Below are 16,881 nucleotides of genomic sequence, written 5' to 3' on the forward strand. Positions count from 1 at the left end.
ATTAGCACTTACAGGAAGAGTAAAAGTGGGTGAACCAAGCATATATTTTCATGTTGAAATTCGTTGGCTTCACCATTGCAGAAGCAAATTATCACATTCCAACATAACACAGGCCTCGTGCTTCGCTACAAGTCAATCTTTCAGCACTTCTAGTTCTTTCCGTTCACCAAAGAAATACAAAAATCAGTAAACAACATTAAAATTCATAACAACCAAATCAGTAAAAGTTATTCCACTACATTCCATGTCAAAACAAATCATCCTAGTTGTGCAGTTGTTATGACCATCTGATTTACCATTAAGTGGTATTTCAAACACTCCTTGAGAAGTTGAATAGTTAAACAAAATCTCTGTTGTGGGTAGACCAATGAGGCTGGATGCATAAGAAATGTTCTGTGTGAAGTGTGTCTCACTATCTGTGAAGTCAAACAGGCATGAATCCAGTTACATAAAAGGCCAACAAGTAGCCACGTTTTCAGCGAGAAAAAGTACCTTATTTGTGAACGCACTGAAACATTTTACATCATGACAAGATGTCTCACACAGCATCCATGTAACAGGTGAAAATCTAAACTAAATTAAACTTAACCTTTGGACATGCAACTAAGTCAAATGTTTACCATGAACACCTTCATATGGGTAAAACCACTGCCGCCAAAGTCAAGCAAAACTGACAAAAACATATGGTGAGGAATTACTATCAGATAATGCAGATTATAGAAATAAACAGGCATCCCACAGTGCTATACACAATAATTCTGTGATTCAATGCTGGGCAGCAATGTGCCTTGCTAATTTTGGTATGAAAGCATCAGAACATAAGCTTACTTTGCAGACTTCCATTCACATATGGCTTAATTTTCTGGGGACAATTCTTTACACAGAAACATTTTATTTATAACACAGAAGTGTGCTGCAAGGATACACTTCATGTAGGGAACTGCGTAAACAATTAAGCTTACTACCAATAGCTCCAATTACATTTATGAGGCATGTTCAAAAAATTTTGGAACATTCCTAATTTCACACCAATGGTGTACTGAAGCAAAATGCAGTTGGCATCCACACACATGCCTGTGTTTAATGTGTAACTGCTGGAAGTTTCATTGTTGTGTGTGCTGTACTGAGCAGAACTCTGTGGCGCACAGTTACCATATTTCAAGATGGCAGAGTTAGAAGAGCAACGCGTCCCAATAAATTTTGCATGAAACTCAAGAAAACCTTTCCAGAGACACACCAAATGATGCATGAAGCCTATGGTGATGAGTGCTTAAGCCATACTCAGTGTTACAAATGGTTCACACGGTTTAAAAAGGCCACATGGAAGTTAAAAATGACCCTTGTTCAGGACACGATTTGATGGCTACCGACAACGCTCATGTCAGGAATATCAACAAAATTGTGTGTGCCAATCGAAGATTGACTGTCCAAGAGATTGCAGAGGAATGTATCACTTCAACTGGATCATGTCATGAAATCCTGACAGAGCCTCTTGGAATCCATTGTGTTCCACCAAGTTCGTCCCATGGTGCATTAGTCAAGACCAAAAAGATCTTTGCCACACAATCTGCTGAAAAGCTTCTGAATCGTGCAAATGAGAACGAGATGTTCCTTAAGAGAATCTTAACTGGTGATGAGACGTAGGTCTATGGATATAGTGTTAGACCAAGGTTCAACCTTACAATGGACCAGAAAAGGTTTTCCAAGGCCAAAAAAAGCCTGTCAGGTCAGGTCAAATGTCAAAGCCATGCTGATAGTTTTCTTTGAATTTGAAGGATTAGTTCATCATGAATTCATGGCACAGGAAAAAACTGCTAATCGATGGTGCTAGCAGGATGTGTTGCAACACCTGTGAGAAAATATGAGAAGGAAATGGCCTGAAAGGGGAAGGGAGATTTAATAGCTGTATCATCACGATAACACACCTGCACATCCATCCCTGTTGGTGCGTGACTATTGCATAAAAAATTAAATCACTGTGCTCTCTCATCCTCCAGACCTGGCCGTGGACGCGTACATGAATGGACCTTGAGTATACCATGGTAAAGGCAAGGACTCCACTTCAGACTGATGAGATCAGACACTAACCACAATCTTAAGCCCTGAACTGGGTCTCTGATGTGGGAGATGAACTGCCGTGGGTGCAAAAAGGAGACAGTAATTCAGCTTCTCAGGAGAACTACAAACATGTGCCTTCCTTGAGCAGTGTCCTGGTGGAGGCCGTAATCCCTCCATTGAAGGCTGAGCGTGTACAACTGCTCACCATTTACGTTGCCTCCAAGCTACTGAACAGTGCCATTCTTTGGCAGTGACCATCCAGGAGTCCATCTATGCCCTGGAACAGTCCAGTTGTTCTGTGGTGTTAGTGTGGACTCCAGGCCACGTTGGAATCTAAGGAAAAGGAACTTGCCGACAGGCTGGCCAAACAGGCTACACGGAAACCGCTCACTGTAGTGGAGACATATTGATTCTTAGGACTGGTTTTCAACACCCTGATTGATGTGGTTTCCTCATCTTCGTCAGCTGAGGTGGAAGTGCTGGCAGCACCTCAATGCTCTCCGCTGCCTGGGCAAAACCATCTGGGGTGCAGATCACTATGCTGCTGCAGCTCTACAGAGCCCTTGTTCAAACCCACCTTGACTATAGGAGTCTGGTTTATGGTTTGGCGGCCCCCTCAGAATTGTGTTTACTCGACCCAGTGCCATCTGACTGGCAACGGGAGCTTTCAGGACGAGTCCGGTGTACACCTAGGCCAAAGCTTCACCGGGACCTTTCACATGATCCTAAGGACTCAGTTAACCCCACGGCTCTCCGCTGTCACTTCCTCTCGATTCTTGACATGTACCGGGACCATGAAGTGGTTTACTCCGACTGCTCGATGGCTGATGGTGACGTTGGCTTTGTCACTACCACACAAGTCATTGTAGGCCCTCCAGTGGACAGATGGGAGAAGTCCTAGGCTGCAGAGGGATAGATCAATGGCTGAGTAAATGCCATAAGCCTCACTGAAATGTGTGAGGGCCCCAGTATTTAAGAGGCAGAGGTCGAGGTCGAGTTGTGACAGGAAAGTTTCAACATCTCTACCTCGGCCCTTAAGAATGGTGCCACCCCACAACTCCCCCAAAAGCAGGAAAGGTTTAGGGAGTTGATGAATCAGTGCAGCCAATGAGTTCAGGGTACTGCACCATCTGGAGGAAGATGTGTGTTGAGACAGTTATTTCCCACATCATCCTCATCCTGACAGCCACAGCTTTAAGAGGGGTTAGAAGGGGCCCAGGTTCACTGCATACTGAGTTCAGGACATAGACACAAACTCCACCTGACACTTTATTATAGTCGCTATGGTTCTTGTAATATCCCCTACAACAGTGGAGGGCAAGGGCCCGCATTGCCGGGAACCAGGTTTGCTGGAGGGCAATGCAGAAAGTTGGTTGGTTGGTTGAGGTTTAAGGGACCAAACAGCAAGGTCATCAGTCCCTTGTTTCAAATATAGTCCATTCCACTAATGGGACATCTCAGGAAAGTCAGAACAATAAAAGGGAAAAAGGTAAAAACGTATAAGGGCAGTCATGTTGTCAATGGTAAAAAACAAAATGAGGGAAGTCGGCAAGAGAACGAACCCAACGCTATGCTGAAGCAGCATAAGCAAGACCACCTGTGACTTAAAACGTGCAACCGCTAGAATGTAGAAATACGTATGGGAAAAGAAGACTAACCAATCCTTAAAAAAAAAAAAAAAAGGTAAAAACAGAGTAAAAGGAGAAGAAAAGAGGATCACGGTCAGGGAGGTGAATTGGGAATCTCCAAACACGGCTTACAGTGGGAGACACCCAAACACTCACCGTCCTGCCCCAACACCAGAAAGAGATTTAAAAACCTTAAAACTGAGAATAAAAACCACTTTCCCGGAGGAAACTGAGAACCAGAGAGACCATCCAGGAATCGTCAGCCAACATCAAAGGTAAAGTGTGGGGGACTCTGTACTTAGCACGCAGAGCAAAAAGAAGGGGGCATTCAACCAAAATGTGGGCTACTGACTGGAAGGCTCCACAACCACAAAGTGGGGGTGGCTCATCATGCAAAAGAAAACCATGGGTCAGCCTGGTATGGCCAATGCGGAGACGACACAGTGTGGTCGAGTCCTTTCGGGAGAGGCGAAAGGAAGAACGCCACGGGCCTGGTGTCACCTTAATCGCACGAAGTTTATTAGACAGGGGAGTAGCCTCCCAAGAATTGGCCCATGACTGTGCGAAGTGGGATTTGATGTGAAGCCGTAAATCCGCTGCAGGAGGGCTTACAGAAAACGGGGGGTAAGTGACTGCTCCCCCAGCCAAACGATCAGCGAGCTCATTACCCGGGATACCCACATGGCCAGGGACCCAAAGGAAGTCAATGTAACAAGCAGCACGGTGAATATCAGCGAGATGGTCTTGAATGGCAGAGACCAAGGGATGGTGCGAAAAACACCGGTCAATAGCAAGAAGACCACTCATCGAGTCCGTACATAACAAAACACGGTTGTGTTGGGACTGTTTAATAAAGGTAAGGGCCTGGGAAATTGCCATCAATTCCGCAGTAAACACCCCACATGTAGGTGGCAGCAGATGATTTTTCGTTCCAACAGAGGATGTGAAGGCATACCCAACATGATCAGCAGATTTAGAGCCAACAGTGTAAAAAACAACAGCATCCCGGAACTCTCATAAAATTTGGCGGAAAAAGGAACGGAACACCACCGGGGGGAGATGGAATCTTTCGGACCTCGGCGAAGATCCATCCGAATTCGAGGCCGAGGAACTAACCAAGGGGGAGGGAGGGAGCGAGGAAGACAGGACAAAGAAGGAAGCTGAAAATCACAGCAAAGAGACGCAAGGCGGAGCCCAACTGGTAACCCCACCTGTGGGCGGGAGTCGGGTGGGCGACGTCCATGGTCTGGGAACAGGATAGACTAGAAAGGATGAGTAGGAGAGGAATGGATAGCGAGTGCATAAGACACCAGAAGCTGGGATCGCCGAACAGAAAGGGGGGGGATCCCAGCATCAACCAGAAGACTATCAACAGGGCTAGTAGGGAAGGCACCGGTGGCCAAACGGATACCACGATGGTGGACTGGATCCAGCACATGCAGTGTGGAAGGAGCAGCTGAACCATAAACTTGACAACCATAGTCCAAGCGAGACAGAACTAGAGCACGATAAAGACGGAGAAGGAGGGAACGGTCCGCACCCCAAGAGGAGTGGGCAAGGAAGCGAAGGACATTGAGTTTACAGAAACATCCTACCTTCAGGAGTCTGATATGGGGCAGCCAAGTGAGCTTGTTGTCGAAAAGAAGACCCACGAAACGAAACTGTGGGACCACAGGCAATCGTTGTGCAGCGAGATAGAGTTCTGGATCAGGGTGGATCATAGTATGGCGACAGAAGTGGACCACCCGCGATTTTAAAGGACAGAATTGAAACCCGCGTGAGAGGGTCCATGCAGAGGCACGCCATATAGCTACCTGGAGCTGCCGTTCTGCAGATGCCATCGAGGAGGAACTAACCCAAATGCAGAAATCATCCACATACAGGGCAGGGGCGACTAAGGGACCGACAGAGGCCACAAGTCCATCGATAGCAATGAGGAAAAGAAGGACACTCAAGACAGAACCCTGCGGGATGCCCGTCTCCTGGGTCCGTGGAGAACTAAAAACAGTACCAACTCAAACTCTGAATGACAGATGGAACAGGAACTGGCGGATAAAAATCAGGAGTGGGCCTCGAAGACCCCACTGATGAAGGGTAAGATGTGATGGCTCCAGGCCATGTCATAGGCCTTGCGAAGGTCAAAAAACACTGCAACCAAAAGGCGGCACTGGGAAAAAGCCTGCCGAACTGTGGATTCCAAGCAAAGTAAATAATCGATTGAAGACCGTCCCTCTCGAAAGCCACACTGGTAAGGGGACAATAGATCCCGAGATTCGAGGACCCAATTGAGCTGACGGGCTACCATCCGTTCAAGTAACTTACAAACAACATTGGTCAAACTAATTGGCCGATAGCTGTCAACAGATAGGGGGTTCTTACCAGGCTTAAGGACAGGAACCACGATGCTATCCCGCCACTGAGAAGGGAAGTCACCCTGGAGCCAGATACGGTTAAACACCCGAAGAAGATGTTGCCGTTGTGGAGCACTGAGGTGTTGAAGCAGTTGGTTATGAATGGAATCTGGGCCAGGGGCCGTATCATGAGAAGAAGATAGAGCAGAAAGAAATTCCCATTCAGTAAAAGGTTCGTTGTAAGATTCTGACTCACAAGGGGTGAAACATAAGGTGGAAGCTTCAGCCCGCTGTTTTTGGTGAAGAAAAGCAGCTGGATAGGAGGCTGACGCTGATGCCACTGCAAAATGGGTCGCAAGATGTTCTGCAAGAACTAATGGGTCCGTACAAAGGCCATCTGGGAGGTGAAGGCCTGGGAGGGTGGACTGCCGATGGCAACCTTGGAGAGAGCGAAGTGTAGCCCATACCCGTGACAGAGGGACAGTAGAACCAAGGGAAGAAACGAATCGTTCCCAACATATCCGCTTGCTCTGTTTGATTAAATAACGGGCTTTAGCACGGAACTGTTTAAAGCTAGTACGGCTGGCTACAGATGGGTGCCTCTTAAAGTGTTGCAAAGCTCGACGGCGATCACGGATGGCAATGGCAATGGCCATATTCCGCCATGGGACTTGCCGGCGACGAAATGGTCCAGATGAGCGCGGGACAGCAAGGCTAGCAGTGCGAACAATCGCGTCAGACACGTCACGTAGGACGTCATCAATACAACCCGACAAAGAGGGAGAAAACACGACCTGTGCAGTGTATAGAGGCCAATGGGCAAGTTGGAAAGACCAACGAGGTAACCTGTCCATCGGGGAGCGGGAAGGGAGCGTGATAATCAATGGGAAATGGTCACTATCACAAAGGTCGTCATGTGGCGACCAGTGTAATGAAGGGAGGAGAGAGGGAGAAGAAAGAGAAAGATCAATGGCAGAAAAGGTACCATGACCGGCACTGAAATGAGTAGGGGAGCCATCATTAAGAAAGCACAGGTCATAGTCTGCAATAAATTGGTCTATAAGAAGACCTCGTCTAGATGGAAAGGCACTGCCCCACAAGGGATGATGAGCATTAAAATCCCCAAGGAGGAGGAAGGGAGGAGGAAGTTGCTGAAGAAGGGCAGTTAAGGTAGCAGGTACAAACGCCACCAGAAGCCTGCAGAGGTCCGACCCGATTTTGACAGAAAACACAGAACCCACAGAGGGTCGGTGAGTGAGCATCAGTAAAATGAGATTCCTGGAGAACCACACAAGCTGCAGAGTAGGACGAAAGAAGGGATTTCAATTCCGGAAGGTGACGATAGTATCCATTACAATTCCATTGGAGAACCACAGAACAATGGTTTAAATGGGGGCTGAACACGCTAAATCCAGTCATACCGCCGGGTCCCCACCTGTCACCGACAAGGAGGGGGCGACATCCATGAACGACAGGTCAGAATCCGGTTGTGAAGTCGGGGAAGGTACCTCCGGTGACACCAGAGGCTCTTTGTCCCGGGACTTATGTTTCTTCTTCTTTTCAGGCTGAGATCGAGGAGGGCTGTGTGGCATAAAGGAGCCAGCTGCAGCAAGATCAGGAACAGAAAGAGACCAGGCGACCTGGGGGCCGACAGACCGCAGCTCTCGAGGTCGTCACACGGCAGCAGACCTTTGGCCTGGAAGGTGCCAGGAAGGTGCCAGGAAGGGGCATCCCGGGAGAGGCGCCCTTGACCAGCAGACGCCGAAGGAGTGGGACACTTCTCCGGCTGGGGAGGGGGAGCAGCGCCCAGAAGTAAATGTGAGGGAGCCGCAGGGGACGGGAGAAGGAGAGGGGTCCGGGATGGGGGTAAGGAAGGGGTGTAGATGTAACCAAGGCGTAACTAGATGTCGTGGACACAGGGTGAAGTCGTGTACATTTCTTACGGGCCTCTGTGTAGGTTAAACGATCGAGGGACTTATACTCCTGTATCTTTTTTTTCCATCTTATATACTGGGCAATCTGGTGAACGTGGAGAATGACTACCATGACAATTTACACACACAGGAGGGGGAACACAGGGACTCCCCTCATGGACTGGACGTCCACAGTCACCACAGAGAGGGGCCTGTGAACAGCGGGAAGACGTGTCCAAAACACAAGCACTTAAAACACCTCATAGGAGGTGGGATGTATGGCTTCATATCACACCGATAGACCATAATCTTAACTTTCTCAGGGAGGGTATCCCCTTCAAAGGCCAGGATAAAGGCACCAGTATCAATATGATTGTCTTTAGGACCCTTCTGAACACGCCGAACAAAGTGAACACCCCGCCGTCCGAGATTGTCCCGAAGTTCCTCATCAGTTTGAAGGATGAGGTCCCTGTGAAAAATCACACCTTGTACCATATTTAGAGACTGGTGGAGGGTAATGGACACAGGAATTGTGCCAAGATGGGTACAGGCACGAAGGGCCGCAGATTGGGCAGCTGAAGCAGTTTTTATCAGCAACGAACCCGACCGCATCTTGCTCAGGGAGTCCACTTCGCCAAACTTATCTTCAATGTGTTCCACAAAGAATAAAGGTTTGGTATTGGTGAAAGTATCTCCATTAGTCCTGGTGCAAACTAGATAACGGGGGAAAGGTTTCGCCCCTAGCTGACGGGCCTGACCTTCTTCCCAGGGGGTAGCCATGGAAGGGAAGGCCGAAGGGGCAAGAGAAGCAGCACTTGAGGAATCAGTTCCACGAAGAGAGATGGCCGCAGAAGAACGGCCAGAGTTCTGGACCCGTATGCGTTTCATTTGCATAGCGTCCGCCCTGATACCACCCACTCCGATCAGGGGCTCTCCTCACGGGCGCCACCCAGCCACAGCAAGGGCCGTCTCGCACGGCGGCCATTGTCGGGAGTTCCGATGCTCCAGGATGACGAGCAACCACTCCAAGGCATGCATGAGGAAGTCACAGCTCAGGTATCAGAAGAGTGATCCCTGTGTGTTCAGGGGGCTCAACCAAAAGGGTACATAGCGACCTCACCACACGGGCTGGCTACCGTGCTGGCTATGCACCCTAGAATCAGACAACGACGTGAAAGAAAAGGTGGAATGTACTAGGAGGGCGCACGTCGGAGACATTAGGTAAGGTGCTCTTCCTCAAATGGCTCATACTACGGAGGAGAAATTTTGTAATGGAGGTCAAACACCAGAGGGGGACCAAGGAATGCCAAAAGGAGGAGATGATTATGCAACAAAGCCGAATTGTAAAACCAACAGAACCAGGAGGATAGTGGGGGCCAACATAAGCAAGGACACCAAGAGAGGGAGAGGAGAGGGCGAGGGGAAACGAGCAAGGAGGGGAAAGGAGGGGAAGGGAAAGGAAATGCAGCCCTGGAGAGAAAGAAGGCTGCAATGGCTAGGGGCCCCGTGCTCGCCACGCACGTATCCACAAAAGAGTTGTGGACCCCCTGGGGGGCAATGCAGAAAGCAGTTGCCTTAGCTCAGCCAGGTGGTGGAAAAAATAGCAGCAATTCCGCTGGAGGATGACGTTATCGTGAGGCTGGGAAGGCATGAAGCACCCAAGGAGGCAGGTTACGCCTCAGCGTCACCTGCTGCCACTGATGAAGTATTTGTACCCATTCCTATTGTGGATGAGACATCTATGAATCCAGGTGCTCAGGAGATGCTAAGATCTCCACCTCATCCTCAGGTGCAGAATTGGCAGGGAGTGGTGTTGTTGGGGCCACTGGAGGGTCCTTTTTCTCAACAGATGTCTTTGTTTGCTTGCCCTCTTGCTTCTCTTTAGGGTCTTGCTGGAAGGACTTCTCCGAAGTAGCTTCAGGCATGGAGGAAGACCATGAAGCTCATCGTCCACCAGCTTTTTGGCTCCTTTAGCCACTGGCAAGCATCCACTGTGGCATTAGTGGAGACCTTGGGAGAGAGAGTCCCAAGGGACCGTTTCTGCACGATAGGTGCCGGAGAAGGCTGTTGCTTCTCGGGCTTGGGGAGGGGGGGGGTGGGGGGACCAATGTCTCCTGGGTTAGTAGGTACTTTGGGATTTTCCCCCTACCACCAAGGGGACGGATGTATTCTGAAGGCCCAGAGGGTCCACTGTTCGTGGTACAGAGTAGGGTACAACTGGTACTTGTGATGGTGATGGTAATGTAGCTGCAGCATATGTGGACATTGACCAAACAGAATGTAATTGTTCAAATTTGTTTAGCTTCTTGGTAAGTTAACTGGTCCATCGTCATTCTTCCGGCGGACAAGCGTTCCACGACCGTGCTACTTGATCGTCAGGAGTATGTGGCTGAGGGACTGCGTCAGCTTTCAGACAACACCATTTACAAAGTTTGCCACGGTAATCCCATTCCTGATGTCCAGCCGGAGCTTCAAGGAATCCTCAGAACCTTAGGCCCCCTACAAAACCTTTCACCTGACTCCATCAACCTCCTGACCCCACCGACACCCCGCACCCCTACCTTCTTCCTAAAATTCACAAACCCAATCATCCCGGCCGCCCCATTGTAGCTGGTTACCAAGCCCCCACAGAACGTATCTCTGCCTACGTAGATCAACACCTTCAACCCATTACACGCAGTCTCCCATCCTTCCTCAAAGACACCAACCACTTTCTCGAATGCCTGGAATCCTTACCCAATCTGTTACCCCCGGAAACCATCCTTGTAACCATTGATGCCACTTCCTTATACACAAATATTCTGCACGTCCAGGGCCTCGCTGCAATGGAGCACTTCCTTTCACGCCGATCACCTGCCACCCTACCTAAAACCTCTTTCCTCATTACCTTAGCCAGCTTCATCCTGACCCACAACTTCTTCACTTTTGAAGGCCAGACATACCAACAATTAAAGGGAACAGCCATGGGTACCAGGATGGCCCCCTCGTACACCAACCTATTCATGGGTCGCTTAGAGGAAGCCTTCTTGGTTACCCAGGCCTGCCAACCCAAAGTTTGGTACAGATTTATTGGACATCTTCATGATCTGGACTTACAGTGAAGAACTACTCCAGAATTTCCTCTTCAACCTCAACTCCTTTGGTTCCATCAGATTCATCTGGTCCTACTCCAAATCCCATGCCACTTTCCTTGACATTGACCTCCACCTGTCCAATGGCCAGCTTCACATGTCCGTCCACATCAAACCCACCAACAAGCAACAGTACCTCCATTATGACAGGTGCCACCCATTCCACATCAAACGGTCCCTTCCCTACAGCCTAGGTCTTCGTGGCAAACGAATCTGCTCCAGTCCGGAATCCCTGAACCATTACACCAACAACCTGAAAACAGCTTTCGCATCCCGCAACTACCTTCCCGACCTGGTACAGAAGCAAATAACCAGAGCCACTTCCTCATCCCCTCAAACCCAGAACTTCCCACAGAAGAACCACAAAAGTGCCCCACTTGTGACAGGATACTTTCCTGGACTGGATCAGACTCTGAATGTGGCTCTCCAGCAGGGATACGACTTCCTCAAATCCTGCCCTGAAATGAGATCCATCTTCATGAAATCCTCCCCACTCCACCAAGAGTGTCTTTCCACCGTCCACCTAACCTTCGTAACCTCTTAGTTCATCCCTACAAAATCCCCAAACCACCTTCCCTACCCTCTGGCTCCTACCCTGGTGTAAAACCTGTCCCATGCACCCTCCCACCACCACCTACTCCCGTCCTATAACCCAGAAGGTGTACACGATCAAAGGCAGAGCCACGTGTGAAAGCACCCACGTGATTTACCAACTGACCTGCCTACACTGTGAAGCTTTCTATGTGGGAATGACCAGCAACAAACTGCCCATTCGCATGAATGGACACAGGCAGACAGTGTTTGTTGGTAATGAGGATCACCCTGTGGCTAAACATGCCTTGGTGCACGGCCAGCACATCTTGGCACAGTGTTACACCGGCCGGGTTATCTGGATACTTCCCACTAACACCAACCTGTCAGAACTACGGAGATGGGAACTTGCCCTTCAGTATATCCTCTCTTCTCGTTACCCGCCAGGCCTCAATCTCCGCTAATTTCAATTTGCCACCGCTCATACCTCACCTGTCTTTCAACAACATCTTTGCCTCTGTACTTCCGCCTCGACTGACGTCCCTGCCCAAACTCTTTGCCTTTACAAATGTGTGTGTGTGTGTGTGTGTGTGTGTGTGTGTGTGTGTGTGTGTGTGTGTGTGTGTGTGTGTGTGTGCGCGTGCGCACGCGAGTGTATACCTGTCCTTTTTCACCCCTAAGGTAAGTCTTTCCGCTCCCAGGATTGGAATGACTCCTTACCCTCTCCCTTAAAACCCACATCCTTTCATCTTTCCCTCTCCTTCCCTCTTTCCTGATGAGGCAACAGTTTGTTGCGAAAGCTTGAATTTTGTGTGTATGTTTGTGTTTGTTTGTGTTTGTTTGTGTGTATCGACCTGCCAGCGCTTTTATTTGGTAAGTCACATCATCTTTGTTTTTAGATATATTTTTCCCACACACCTTACTGTCATTTCTTGTTAATAATATTAGCTTATTCCCAATAATAAGCAGCTTTCACTCAGTTAATACTAGGCAGAAATCAAAAATAGTTCACTTTTAATTGTAACTGTATATAGATCCCCACTGAGAAATTTTTAAGTGTTTATGAGAAATCTGGATTCCTTACTGTGCTGTCTGTCAGGCAGCATCAAGCAGTTAATAGTCTTTGATGACAAATTTTCTAAATGATTTTTATAGGAAAAATAATCTGGAACCTTATTTGGAGCCTGCAATTTGCTCTCGGTAATTAATAACCATTTACCCAGTAACAAATGCTCTCTCTCATCATGGTGCACAGTTAGGATAACTAACATAGTTCCTTATAGTATGGATACACCTCAGTGGAAGTCAGAATAATTAATGACTCCAGGACAAATGTTTTTAAAAATAGTTTACAGAGATGATTTGGTATGAAATTTATAATTAACCAAATGGCAACAAAATTTAATATATTCCATGATAAATTTATATCATTATCTGAAAACAGCAATCCGCATAAGGTAATAAGAAAGGACACTTATCAGCCTTGTATGAAACCATGGATCACTATAAGGATTGAAGTATTTTGTGAAAGGAAAGGGAAGTTTATCTTTTGGCAAGAACAAGTAGGGATCCTGCAGAAGCTGCACAGTATAAAATTACTCAAAGTTACTAAGAAAGAGTATAAAAAAAGGAATATACACATAATATCAGGAACCAGTAATTTCAGTGACAGACTTAAGGCTGTATGGAATGTAGCAAAATGACAGACAGGACAACCAGCCACAGAACAGGATAACGCTGCTATTGAAGTGAAGGGCTACTAATGATGAATCGCAGGTAGCAAATGTACTTTATAATCATTTCTTAAATACAGCAGAAAGCATAGGGACAGAGTCGAAGAGAAAAATCACAGCTGTATACTAAAAAAATAACTCTAGTAAAATTCAATCAGATATCTATATCAGCAACTTCTTTACAAATTAAGAAAATTATACACAAACTCAAAAATAAAAGCTCATCTTGTTTTGATGGTTTTTCCAATGGAGTACTAAATGTCTGTTCCCACATAAGCAGCCCAGTCTTATCTGAAATGTGTTGTACATCACTTTAATCAAGGCATTTTTCCAGAGACAAATGTAATGTTGTTAAACCACTCCTTGAGAAAGATAAAAGAGATGTCAATATCTACTGACCTTTTCCACTGCTGTCATTTTCCAAAATTTTTGAGAATAGTATATCATGTTGGCAACAATAACATCCTCAGCAAATCACAGTTTGGGTTCCAGAAGCATTGCTAAACTGACATCATTTAACTGTTCACTCAGCAGATTTTACAAGCATTAAATACTAACACAGCACCAGTCTATTTTCTGCGACCTGCTTAAGGCATTTGACTGTGTGAACAACAGTATTCTCCTAAATAAATTGAAGTTTTATGGGACAGATGGAATAGTCGACAAATGGATAATGTCATATCTAACCAGAATAATGGAGAAAGTTGTACATAGTAATTCAACCAATACAGTCTGGGGACATAATTTTGACTGGGGAAAAAAATCACGTGGAGTTCTCAAAGACTCATTCTTAGGTCTATTATTATTCCTTATATATGTACATGATATTCCATCTAATATACAACAAGCAGAATTAGTTCTTTTTGAAGATGACACCAGTATAGTAATCAGGTCAATCATACATACCAAAACAGAAGAATGGCAAACAAAGTTCTTAAATGTATCATTGACTGGTTTTCTGTGTATGGTCTCACTCTCAATTTTGAAAAGAGACATCGTATTCAGTTTGCACATCTAGGGGTACAACACCAGTAATAAGTGTAGCACATGGGAAGGCAATAATAAATAGGGAGGAAACTTCAAAACTCTTGATCAGAATATAAACTGGAAAATAGCACATTCTGGAACTTCTAACACAATGTAGCTCAGCCATATTTACACTTAGAAGCATTGCAAATCTTGGGGAGACACAAATCAGTGAGCTGACATATGCATTTTACATATTTTCATTCAATAATGTCATATGGAATAACGTTATGGGGTAACTCATCTTTAAGAAAGAAAGCCTTCAGTGCACAAAAACATGCTCACCCATGATCATCTTGCAGACATCTGTTTAAGGAATTGGGCATTCTGACTACTGCTTCACAGTATATTCAGTCCCTCATGAAGATGGTTGTAAATTACCCACTACAGTTCAAAAGGAACAATAACATACATAATTACAATATCTGAAGGGAAAATGACATTCAATACTCTACATTAAGGTTGTCTTTAGCACAAAAGGGGTGAACATTGCTGCAACAAAAATTTTTGATCACTTCACCAGTTACAGTATATGAAATGTCTGACAGACAACAAAGTAAAATTTGAAAACAAACTGAGAAATTTCTCCTTGACAACTATCTCATAGAATAATTTCTACTACTGTAATTTGTAAAAGGTACCGTGCAGGACTTACTAACTCATAGCATCTGTCTACCATTCTGGTAAAAGGAAATGAGGAAAAAACTTGGCTATCTTCAGAATTTAACCGCATGTACCGATTAGTTCGTGAAGTGAATGTAAAACGACTTGTTCCACATCATTACAACCTGTCGTGGTAAACGAGCTAAGTAACATGAAACTAGCTAGCCTAACTAATCTACAACAGTGAGACACACTCTGCTCTAGAGTTATCAGTCTAGCAGTCAATGGAATCTAAGATGTCAAAACGTCGCAGCACTTGAGTGTGCCGTTATTTTTTATCTGGAAAAATAAAGGGTACTCTTTTCCCGAATTTGATTCTATATGCCACTGACAAATCACTGCTTTTGAAATTCATGTTCCAAAAATTTTCTTAAACTACACGAGGAAGTTTTATGTTAGTACTGATCGAATTTGACATTTCAGGTCTGTCAGCGGTAAGTCTGTTTTTACCTTCCCATTTTTCTTGAGCTGATTTCAGTTGGGAGAAACAGTATAAATAATAAACCTTCTGCTACGCATGCACATGCACTGTACTTTGTAATCAGGTGACGATAACTCCAAGATCAAAGACCATATTACATGGTAGTGTTCTTATCGGCCTCGTTTGTTATCCTAAGCTGTTCCATATTACCCTTCAGTCGTATACATTACCATACACACGGCAAATTACCGGCAGCACTTCACGTGTTTCAACAATTCCAATCGATTACTATTAGGTATCGAATTTTACCTGCAGCTATCGATAGATGTATATCGCAAAGTTAACGTTATCGGAATGCAAAGCAACACGGTGTTGGAATGCCGTAAATATCTTTATGTGAAAGTGCTAACCTGGTCATCATCCCTATGTTGTTGTTTTAAGTTCCACGATTTCTTTTCGCCTTGTTACTCTCTAAGTCTCCGATTTTATAGCCTGTTTTTTATTATTTGTTCTCTTGATCTTTGTCACAAAATCTGTCGGCTGAAGAGCGGCATACTAAGCTGCTGCCAGCCCGCCCCCTTCGGGGGGAATTGAAATTCAATAAATGAAAAAAAAAAAAAAAAAAAAAAAAGAGGGTGGTGCTAACCTGGAATGTGTTTGTAGCTGTGCTCCATGTGTCAGACATCTAAATATCCAACAGAAATGATTGTATTTCGACACATAACTTCACTGGCGCGCAAAGCAAATGAACCTAACCACACATCCCGTTAACGTAGTGCACATGTAACTGGTTGCGCCTGATGATCGCAGTTATACTAATTTATATATGAGTAAAAATTGACTGAAGCAGTAGAAATTATTTCATAAAAATAACGCTGTAAGATGTTAATTGCAGGGCTGGTGTAACAATCTTGCCTCAAAGAAATTCCAGTCGAAGCACCAAGAGAGCAATTACTTTACGCTACCGACACCAAGGTGATAGAGTAATTATACGAAAATCCTCATTCCACTAGTTGTCCTTAGATAGTGTTGCTGTTGTGGTCTTCAGTACGAAGCAGCGCGCCATGCTAATCTAATCCGTGCAAACTTATTCATCTCCGAATAACTTGCAACCTTCATCCATCTGTATTCATCCCTTGCCCGCCCCCCCCCCCCCCCCCGTCCTCCTCCTCCTCCTCCTCTACAATTGTACAATTGTTAGCTCCCACAGCTCCTTCCAATACCAAACTGATAATTCTTCGATGCCTTAAAAAGTGCCCTGTCAATTGATCCCGTCCTTTGATCAAGTTTATTTTTGCCACAATTTGGTTCTGAACAACCCATTAGGTAAGCAGTCTTCCAATCCAATCTTCAGCATGCTTCTGTAACACCACATTTCAAAAGTTTCTATTAACTTGTCTGAACTACTTACCATCTACACGTCATT

General features: G+C 45.8%; 1 protein-coding gene across 5 annotated transcripts in view; it reads right to left on the minus strand.

Moving 5' to 3' along the window:
* Positions 1 to 15,738, minus strand: part of LOC124794679 (xaa-Pro aminopeptidase 1) — a 142,475-nt gene extending 126,737 nt beyond the window's left edge. The window contains exon 1 of one of the 5 annotated variants that reach the window (XM_047258220.1): positions 15,686 to 15,738. Coding sequence is in view for 3 of the 5 variants with exons in the window: in XM_047258217.1 (XP_047114173.1) it covers positions 14,657 to 14,697 (41 nt within the window). In the remaining 2 variants the exon portion in view is untranslated. The other 4 variants (XM_047258218.1, XM_047258221.1, XM_047258219.1 and 1 more) reach the window with 4 other exon arrangements.
* Positions 15,739 to 16,881: the final 1,143 nt, after the last annotated feature.

This window comes from Schistocerca piceifrons, chromosome 4 (genome assembly GCF_021461385.2).
Source record: "Schistocerca piceifrons isolate TAMUIC-IGC-003096 chromosome 4, iqSchPice1.1, whole genome shotgun sequence".
Lineage (NCBI taxonomy): Eukaryota > Metazoa > Arthropoda > Insecta > Orthoptera > Acrididae > Schistocerca > Schistocerca piceifrons.